General features: G+C 39.9%; 1 protein-coding gene across 7 annotated transcripts in view; it reads right to left on the bottom strand.

The window, feature by feature from the left end:
• Positions 1-300: 300 nt before the first annotated feature.
• The window catches only part of Ercc5 (ERCC excision repair 5, endonuclease), a 45,141-nt gene continuing 34,527 nt past the window's right edge, over positions 301-10,914 (bottom strand). For 2 of the 7 annotated variants that reach the window (XM_063266934.1, XM_039084555.2), the window contains exons 12-15: positions 10,765-10,909; positions 4,350-4,550; positions 2,431-2,515; positions 359-1,005 (exon numbers count right to left, since the gene is read on the bottom strand). In XM_063266934.1, coding sequence (XP_063123004.1) covers positions 454-1,005; positions 2,431-2,515; positions 4,350-4,550; positions 10,765-10,909 — 983 coding nt within the window. In that variant the 3' untranslated portion in view covers positions 359-453. Of the gene's footprint in view, positions 1,006-2,430; positions 2,516-4,349; positions 4,551-4,750; positions 4,970-8,854; positions 8,938-10,764; positions 10,910-10,914 lie in introns of those variants that run through there. The other 5 variants (NM_001426998.1, XM_017596798.3, XM_017596799.3 and 2 more) reach the window with 5 other exon arrangements.

The following is a 10,914-nucleotide window of genomic DNA, read 5'->3' as shown; positions in this document are numbered from 1 at the left end:
CTTCTTTTCTTCTCCTCTTCTTCTTTTCTTCTCCTCTTCTTCTTCCCTCTTCACCACCCCCCACCCCTAGGCTGCCTTTGCCAATAAAACCTCCCACATAAGACCTGCAGTTGGTGTGATTTGTCTGGTATTGCACCACATAAGCTAACAGGTATAGGTACATGTCTATCCCTGTAATGGTAAACCAGGTGTAATGGTAAACCTAGCTACCACACAACAGTTTGACTAAAACATACCATGTTTCAGTTTTGTGTGAAGATAACAATATGAACAGTAAAACAGATGTATTTTTATATGAAGTTTTTCTGTTCTTTGATTGTTATAAACTTTAGAAATTAAAAAGAGAATTAAAAACGGATTATACAAATAGATTTAATCTTATGCTTTCAATACATATTCATTGCAAGCACTGTTTTTCTAAATGACTGTTTTTGTTTTTGTTTTTGTTTTTAATTAGATTTTCTTTTTCCTTCTCCTCATATTCTTTAGTTTCCCCTTTTTCTTCCCAAATACAGGTCTAGCAGTCACTAAGACAGCCTTGGCTTTGTCCTCGCCATCCTCACTGGAGCTACTAGTGGACATATAGCCATCCCTCCCATGAGGAGTGTCTCTCACTAAGTCAGGCAAATCCGAGCAGCTGACATTTGATGACTCAGCTGCTCTTCTCTGTTGTGCACTGATCATAGATGAACCTTCTGCCTCCTCACTAGAAGACTCCTGGGGTAATTCTGAGAGGTAGGAGTTCCCTAGAAACCCACCATTTCCTGAAGGCCTCCTTCTTTTGGGGACTGAAGTCTCTCTTGTGTTTGGTTGGCTTCTTTTCTGGGTTTTTCCGTTTGCTTTGTCCAGGGTCTCAGGCACTTTCTTCAGCTCACCAGCTGTCTCTTCCCTCTCTTTCCTTAGCATACAAGTCACTGCTCTACTCAGCCTATGGCTCTTTATGTGTTTGGCATCTTGTTTTTCCTGCTGGGCTAGTCTAAAAAAGGAATCAATCCGTAGCTGGGTCTAAAATAAAATAAAGCAAAAAATCAGGTAAGTGAGTAGTTTCTATACCAAATTGACACGTTGAACTGTGAATTATTAGTTCCAAGAATTTGGAATTATGGCCTCCAGAAGACAATTCTAGCTGTTTTTTGTTCGTTTGTTTGTTTTGTTTTGTTTTCATAACAATTTTATCCTCTTCTTTGGCAACAACAGAATTAGTCTGTGCCTAAGCCATTCAATGCCTTTCTTTTAAAACCATTATCATCGCATAGTACCTTCAATGGACAAGTTCACTGATGCACTGGGAGCAATTAAAAGTCACATAGGAAAGGTCAAGTAAAATCAGGTCAAGTAAAATTCAGTAACTGCACTGTTGAGAGATAGTCTTAAATCTTAGTGTGAATTACGGCATTACTTATAATTACTTGAAAACTAAACACCCAGCAACACAGAAACAGCCAGAGTGAACTTTCATGGACTTTAAGCCAGTCCTCTGAAACCATGAAAAGCAATGCAATTCACAGAAGATGGTATATGCTCATGAGCCAGGGGAAAGGAGACCCACTCTGTTAAGAGAGATGCATGTACAGGAGCAAATTAACATGGGAAACAAAGGAAAATAAACACAAAGAAAGCACACCTCGAAAGGAGGTAGCAGATCTAATCTACTTCCATTACTTTCTAGACTATCTTTGCTTTTTAGAAAGAAAAAATTCATCCTGGAAAGGAAATTAATAACTAGTCACTAGAAAATATTTTCATTCGTAGTAGGCTTCTATTGCTGGTAAGTAATATCATCAGACAGACAACAGGAAACCCACGGGAAATTTTTTAAAACATTGTCCATTTGGATTTTTCTCCTAAATTACCCAAATTTAATGGAAACTGATTCCATTGTTTTAAACACTATAGTCTTATTTCTAATTGCATGTATATTTCATCAATGGCTTCTGAGATGGGGGAAGGCTTATCTGATATGAACAGGACACATGAATAAGGCAAGCACACACATTCATTTGGAAACACTGAATGCCATATAAAAGAGCATTTACTCAACAAAAACCTCTCTTGTTAGAAATGTTAGTATATAGACCAGATCCTAGGTTGTAAATTAAAATGTTAGTGTTTGAAAAAATTGTTTTGGTGTGAATGTTTCCTGAGCTTTTAACAACTGAAGATAGCTCTGGAAGAGTAATATATTTCATCTTAAACATCTTACTATTAAGTCATTTAAAAGACTAGAATTTTTTCAAAGTTAGCAAAACAAGGACACTGTAGCACTAACATAAACAGACTTAGGACCCAATCCCTTCTTCTGTTTCACTCTGTTTATAAGGTGTCATCATTTCAAGTCTTCAGCTACTTGCCCTAAAATAAGAGTTAACAGGACATTAACAGCTACTAATTGCAGTCATCACTCTGGATATAAAGAAAATCCACAATTACCTGGTGGGCATTCAGTTGCTTTAGTACTGGATACAGGGATTCATCTGTCTTCATCCTGTTCCAGCCAAAATACCTCTGACAAAATGTGCTGGAAGTTAAGATTTACACAATTTCTGAAAGAGATTTAACAGGTAATACAAATGCAAAAGCCAGAGTTGGGACCAGTCTAGGGCCAGTTGGAAAATTCCCACCACAAACCTCCAAGCACAAGGACCCCTCCCTTCCAAGAAGAAAAAAGCTGGTTTAGTTCCTGGAACAGGTACAAGCCAAATTGTCACACAAAGCTACCTGTGGCTTCCAACCAACTCCCTCCCCTTGGGAAAGTCTTGAATGGTACACTGAGTCCAATCTGAAAGTTGTTTTGTGAGGTCTGAATTGAACCTCTTCCAGGACCTCTTGAATGAGACTCACGGAATCTGTGATCGATGCAATAGCAAGAGGAGTTTAATTCTGGCATGCTGAGGTCCTCCCATTTCAAGGGGAGACAACCCCAAGCAGACTCTGGCAGAGAGTTATATACCTTCCAAAAAATTGGGGCAGAATTCAAGCAATTGATAACTAAGCAGGGTATTATTGATGGGGTAAAGTGACCTTCAAGCTGACTCGTGATCAATGAACCGTTCTGGACTTTCTAGGGGGGACGGTTGGGAGTCAAGAGGAGGTTGATTTGGAGTCATAGGTAGCTTTGTTTGACAGTTTGGTTTGCAGTTGCTCCAGGAACTAACTATTTCCTGGAAGGGAGTGGTCTTTGTGCTTGGAGGTTTGCAGTGGAGCTTTCCCACTGGCCTTAAATTAACCCCAACCCTGGCTCTTTCAGTTTTGCTCTACCAAATGTGCACAGTACCCTGCCTAGTTACCATTGTGCGGATTCTGCCCCAATTGTTTGCAAGGTTTATAATCACCTGTTAAAATCTGCTCAAGGTTGTCTCCCCTTGAAGTGGGAGGACCCCGACATGTCAGAATTAAACTCCTCTTGCTATTACATCAATCACTGCTCAGTGAGTCTCATTCAAGAGGACCTGGAAGAGGTTCAACTCGGACCTCACACTACTACTACTACTACTACTACTACTACTACTACTACTACTACTATTAATACTACTACTACTAATAATAATAATATTCAAAAGCCAATCATTGTTACCATTCCCTGAATCTCCCAGAATAAGATCATCTTGCAGTAAGTTCTAATCAATCTCCAAAGGAAGAAGAGACTCAAAAATCCATACTAGCACACTGAAGACTCCTCACTGCAAAGCATGGCTAACCTAGAATAAAAGCAGGGGGTAGATATCCTACGTACTTCTTTATGAAAGGAAGTTGTACTTGGGTTAAATCTATTGTAGATGTTGAAACAGCCAACCAATTTATTATTTAAATACATAGAATGGAAGGACAGCAATCTTCCATTGTCTTTCAGACTAATTAATCTTAAACATGTGGTCATGCCATGCATGTTGTAGCTGCTTCTTTCAAATTAAGATCTATATTGAAGGATATTTGCTGCATATGCATGAAACCCTGAGTTCATTCCCCAGCACTGGGGAAAAAAAAACAAAAACCAAAAAAAACAGGATACTTTTCCCCAAGTTTTAATCTGCAGCTGGGATGATTTGTAAAGGCTGGCCCAGGGAGTGGCACTATTAGGAGTTGTGGCCTTGTTGGCATACATGTGTCCCTGGGCGTGGGCTTTAAGACCCTAGTCCTAGCTGCCTGGAAGCCATTCTTCTCCTAGCAGTCTCCTCCTGCACCATGCCTGCCTGGAAGCTGCCAAGCTCCCACCTTGATGATAATGGACTGAACCTCTGAATCTATAAGCCAGTCCCAATTAAATGTTGTCCTTATAAGAGTTGTTCACAGCAGTAAAACCCTAAGAGAGAAGCTTAATATCCCCATAAATATGAAGAAAGAAAGGATATTCTCTAATCTTGTCAACATCAGGCTTGCCCCACAGAAACGATCCCCTGGAGTCATCCACCACAGGCCTGAGGTAGGCATCTGCAACTGCAGGGTTGGGGAAACCAGGTGTCAGCTGCAACTTCCGTAATTTTTTTTTCACTTTGGTGTCATAGGGATTTTCTGCAGCCTTCTTGTTATTTTGAGCTTTGTGCCACCACTCTCTGCAAGATAACAGGGGTAATTACTTACCAAACAGAGAGATGTTGTAGTTGTCACACTAGAGGGAAACGTAATTTCAAATCCGAATTCAAATATATGCAGTGTAGAATACTAAGCTGCAAGGTACAGGTCTTCCTGCATGTTAAATATTTCATGTGTACTGTCATTACTCTCACCCCTCAAAAAGAAGAAATAAACTCACTTAGAAGTACCTTGCTCAACATTTCACAAATGGGACTAGAATCTCAGATGACAAACCCCCACAGCTCCTCTTCAAACCACAGCAGCACAAAGCCACAACTTCTCCAGGCCCCCTGGTCAGTGAAATGAAAGGTACAGTGGATCCAAAAATATCAAGAATATATTGGTTGTTTTAGTGTAGACATCATTCAGCGCCAAGTAGGATATGATAGACGGGGCACTGGGCACAAAGAGAGACATAAATAGGTCTTTTAAATTATAAACAGAAGCAAGCACTATTGCTCTCATGTGCTGGATAATGTTCTAAGCAAAATTAGACTGTTAATTTTAACTTTTTTATATTAAGTCCATTTTAAAATGTTTTCTATCTCAGTGACAATTTATTGTCGTGCACTTCTTCAGTTTTTTTTTTTTTCCTTTAATGCTCCTCTGATGAAGAGATCAATCGTCCATCTCTGTGGCTTTGGATAATGATCAAGAAGCTGAGGGGCATAAAACATGCCCGTCCACTTCCTGGTTTTGGACAAAGCTGCCCTTTGAAGCAGCCACCACCACTCCTTGAGAAACCTGTGTTCACTGCAGCGATCTCAATGGAGACTATCCAAGGTCTAGCAGCATTCTATCTGTCTACTGACAGTGCCTGGCATGTGAAACTTTCAGCAGGTCCTTGAACTTTGAGCTGTTCCAAGACAGAGACTAGGAATAAAACACTCCCAAGCAAGTTTCAGAGTCAGGAGCAAAAACACCAGGTGCTATTGGTGGAGGTTTAAGGTAGGTAACTGCAATGTGCCAACAGAAAACTGAGAGATAATACCATGAACACTCAAACATGCTCCTCACCTACCCAACTTTCAGTGGTTCCTGAAGAACACCTGTGTACCTGCCCTTCAGTTCTATTTCCTAACAAATTAGTACCAGCAACAGGGTTCCAGCCTGCAGATTGAGCAACTTCAGAGCGCCATCTGCTGTTCAAAGGCTAATAGTCTTCACCAAAATCAAGGGGAAAATAATGCTTTCTTAATTTTTTGCTCATTTTGTTTTGAGTATATGTGTAACTGTCATGAGTATGTGTAACTGTCACATATGTGCAGATGCCCTTGGAGGGTACTTGATGTAGGTGCTGGGAACTGTCCTTGAGTCCTCTAGGAAAGCAATAAATGCTCTTAACCACTGAGCCATCTCTACAGCCCCTAAGAAAATGTTTTCTTAACCAGTTTTACAGCATAATATTAGCAAAGCACACTGAGTATCTACCCTAAATACATCCCTGAAAGAAAGAGAGTCAGGCATTGCAAAGGAAGAGGGAAAAGAGTGGGGCTGAGTCTCTCGGCCATGCTGTGAGGAGACTGTAAGATGTAGCCACCATGAAAGTGAAGGGCACGTGTCTGGAAGAGGAGCTGCTGTCCCTCGCTCCCTGCAGCTATCCCAAGCCTATTTGCAAACAGCGGCCCAGAATCTTTAGAGCTCCTTTTCTTCTTAAACAAATCTAAACATTTTGAGTTTAAATTTAATTTAAATCCAAATTTAAATGCAACTGGGATAAAAAAAAATTAAAAAATAAACATAAATACAAATTAAAAACAATCCACAAGGTGGCATGGAGGGCTCTGCTATATCCCTACCCCTCTTTCTAAACTTTAGCTCTGCCTTCATCCTACATCCGAGTTAGGCAGAAATGAGACTACTCGGCCTGCCTTCAAGAAATTCTAACACCCCTGAACACAAGGGCATCTTGGTAAAAGAAACACTACTACAGCTTAAACCACACAATGCCCCCACAAACTGGAAGACCTCAGTACCCACTCATGATCATTTTGCCCATGGATAGGTCATCCAGACAAAATTTAAACAGAGAAATGTTGCCGTTAATGGACGACTCTATTGGCTGGTTTTGTGTGTTAACTTGACACAAGCTGGAGTTATCACAAAGAAAGGAGCCTCAGTTGAGGAAATGCTTCCATGAGACTCAACTGTAAGGCATTTTCTCAACTAGTGATCAAGGGGGAGGAAACAGCCCATAGTAGGTGGTGCCGTCCCTGGGCTGGTGGTCTTGGGTTCTATAAGAGAGCAAGCTGAGCAAGCCAGGGGAAGCAAGCCAGTAAGTAACATCCCTCCATGGCCTCTGCATCAGCTCCTGCTTCCTGACCTGCTTGAGTTCCAGTCCTGACTTCCTTTGGTGATGAACAGCAACATGGAAATGTAAGCTGAATAACCCTTTCCTCCCCAACTTGCTTCTTGGTTGTGATGTTTGTTCAGGAATAGAAACCCTGACTATGACATGGACATTATAAACCAAGTAGAACTAAAAATATTTATAGATCACTTTACTCAAACACAAAAGAATACACCTTTTGCTCTGCACATCACAGAACTGTCTTCAAATTGACCCTGTACTAGAACACAAAACTAGTCTCAACAGCTACAAGAAAATTGAAATAACCCTCCGTACCTTATCAGACCATCATGAATTAAAGCTAGACTTCAACAACAACAGAACGCCTACAGACCTATGGAAACTGAACAACTCTACTCAGTAACCACTGGGTTTAGGAAGAAATTAAATCATTCTAGAATTGAATGAAAATGAATACACAAAATACCCAAATTTATGGGACAAAATTAAGGCGATTCTAAGAGGGAAGTTCACAAGACTAAGAGTCTACATAAAAAGGACTGTCATACGCCTATCCAAACTCACAAAAAGACGGAGGAAAGAACTAAGTGAGCAAAATTAGAAATGAAAAGGGTAACATAACAACAGACACTGAGGAAATCCAGAGAATCATAAGGATATAGGGACATGGACATATGAGGTCACATAAGGGACCTCATAAAACTGAGATGCTTCTGTATGAAAAGGAGACTACCATTCAAAGTGGCTGTCTGCAGAATGGGAGATTTTTTTAACCAACTCCACATTCAATAGAAGGCTAATATCCAAAATATATAAAGAACATAAGAAACTAGATATCATGAAAACAACCCAATTTTAAAATGGGGTACAGATCTAGGAGAATTCTCAATAGAGGAATCACAAAGGGCTAAGAAACAAAGAAATTTTCCATATCCTAAGCCTTCAGGGAAATGCCAATCAAAACTACTCTGAGGTCTCATCTTACGCTCATCAGAATGGCTAAGACCAATAACACAACTTATATTATCAAGGATGTGGAATAAGGGAACACTCATCCATTGCTGGTGGGACTGCAAACTGTATAGACAGAATTGTAATTAATGCATCAGATCCTCAGAAAGATGGGAACTGATCTACCTTAAGGACATTTCATTCCACCACACGAACACTTACCCAACCACTTACCCATCTCTATTGCTTTACTTATAGTAGCCAGAAATTGAAAAGAACCTATATGTCCCTTACTCAACAGAAGAATGAATAAGGAAAATAAGGTACATATACACAATGCCATATTATTTATATCACCATTAAAAACAAGTGAAATCATGAAATTTGCAGGCAAGTGGATGGACCCAAAAAAGAAGTCACCCTGTGTGAGGTAACCCAGACACAGAAGAACAAATATGGTTATGCATTTATTTACACATGGATATTTGCTGTTAAGTCAATGACAACAAAGCTATAATCCGTAGAACCACAAAGAATTAGATTTAAGTTTAGGTTTAGATGTAGATTTAGAGTAACCGACTAGGGGAAATTGATAAATCTCCCTATGAAATGAAAATAGAATAGGTAGCTATGGATGGGGGCTGGTAGTGCTGGAATAGGAGGATCACATGGTAAAAGAGAAGAGAGGAGACAGATGGTAGGAAATACAGAGAGAGACAGCTAAAATTAAGAACTATTTGAAGGGTAGTATGGAAACTTAATACAGTAGAAACTTTCTAAAAAATATAAACATATATGAAGACAATCTAAATGAAATTGCCACATAATGGGAGACAGACCCCAAATAGATGCCTCCTGTCACCAAATGAAGCTTCCAGTTCCAGGATTGGGTTACATCTAGTTGAGCTGTTACCATAGTAATTTAAAAAAAAAAAAAAAAAACAGCTGCTGTGAAGACTACAGGCTGCTTTGACAAACCGACAAGAAACTATTGCTGAAGACAACACCTACACAACTTACTGAACACAGAGAAGTCAAACTGGAGCCTACACGGCCTTCACCCTATGTGCCAGCATCTTCTGTACAGGAAGGTACTCTGCATGCTACCGAAAGAGAAATATAAAAAACATCAACCTAGCAACAAACCCTTTGATCTCTGATGGTGTCCTGCCCGCAAGGTATACTTAGGCAATGATGGTGGTACAAAGCTTGTAGAAATAACAATATCTGGTGTGAGTTAAGGCCTAGTCCAGGAGATGGAACCTACACCTAACACTGCTTAGGTGACCAAGAACCTGAGCCTAGATAACCCAAGGTTAAGAACCAAATATTAATATTTTTTTTCTTTTTTCCGGAGCTGGGGACCGAACCTAGGGCCTTGCGCTTTCTAGGCAAGCGCCCTACCACTGAGCTAAATCCCCAACCCTTAAATATTAATATTTTTAAGAAAAAAAAAGGAGCAATGAACCCTTATGACATTCTGCTATACATCAGTGCCTTGCTTAGCTATCCTCAGAGAGGCTTCCTCCTGAAGCAGAGGGAACAAACACAAAGTCCCCCAACCAGACATCATATAGAAGGTGAGAGACCTTGAAACACTAAGACCTAATCAGGGTGTGTCTATTAAGTCCCTCCCCTAAGGGCTCAAGGAACCCCAGAGAAAAGGACGTGGGAAGACTGTCCTTTTCCTATATATTATGGCTTCCAGTTTAGTGCTTTTATAGGATTCCTGAATATGTAAATAGTGTATCTCTGTTTCCTGTGCCTCCTCTTAGGCTCTTTGCCTCTGTTTATTTGTTTTATACAATTCCGATGTATTAGTTTTGTTTTAACATATCTTGTCTTATTATTATCATCCCATAGAAGCCTATTTGCTTTCTAATGAGAGACAGAAAGGAGGCTGATCTGAATGGGAAGAGCTGGGAACAAAGGGAAGAGAAAAAAATAATCAGGATAAACTATGTAAGGGAAAAAATCTAGTTCCAAAACAGGAAAAAGGATGTAAGAAAATTAAATACCAGCAAGAGTGCATGCATGCATGCATGTGCATGTCTAATAGGTACAATGTGCATATAATTGCAACTTCTTCCAATTGATTGTAATTGCATAAACCAAAATTTAAGATAATCATTTTAATGCATATTCTGCAGTGTTTCTTTATTTTTTCATTTGTAAAAGAATATTATTTGTAGCTACATAGTTCTTTACTGAACATGTTTGATGAGCTATGTAATAACATACCCCAAATACATCAATTTCTCCAAAACTCAGAAGTTGCACCTTAAGACAGCATACCTCTGGGTCAGCACATGGGTTTTCATGGACAGTGTCTTTACAATGTAAGCTCCTGGCCCTGGACCTCAAAGCACACTTATGGTTGACTTCTTTTATAACACTGAAATATATCACTAGCAACACTGAACAATTTCATTTGCTTCTCCATTACCCATTTAATCCCACAAGGAACCCTAAGGGTGTAGAATATAACTACTCATCTTTTCCATTACTAGGGCCTGCATATCTGAGTCATGGGCTACTCTACAACCATTCAAATGAACTCAGAGGAAGTTCACATACCAATAAGCACTGCAGAACTGTCTTTGTGTCCCTAGACTAGGATAAAGCAGGCACACGACTAAAACGAAACTAAAATAGACCAAAACCAGACTCACCAAGGCCCTAGAAACCACAGCCACTGTCTCCAACTACTCCCTCAATGTACACTGACTTGGGACAGCTTGTGAAACAGATTCCCAGAAGTGGTGGCACACACCTACAGTAGCAGCTACACAGGAAGCTAAGGTTGGAGGACTGCAAGTTTGAGCTCAGCCTAGGCAACATAGTTAAGAGCTCAGTTAAAAAAATAATCCATGTGTTAGTCTGAGTATTTATATAAATACCTGAATTAAAAGCATGAGGAAATGTCTTACGAGAATTTTAGGAGTGGGTCCAGGCCTCGACCAGGGAATTCATTGAGAATCTCCATGGCTGTTACACAGCCAACAGTTGGAATCCCTTCAGTATAATCACTGCCCAGTAGATAAGCCAAGTTGATTAATTTGTTGCGGTCCAGTCCTGTA

The sequence above is a fragment of the Rattus norvegicus genome, chromosome 9 (assembly GCF_036323735.1).
Source record: "Rattus norvegicus strain BN/NHsdMcwi chromosome 9, GRCr8, whole genome shotgun sequence".
Taxonomy (NCBI): domain Eukaryota; kingdom Metazoa; phylum Chordata; class Mammalia; order Rodentia; family Muridae; genus Rattus; species Rattus norvegicus.
This window is presented reverse-complemented; position numbering and strand designations above follow the sequence as displayed.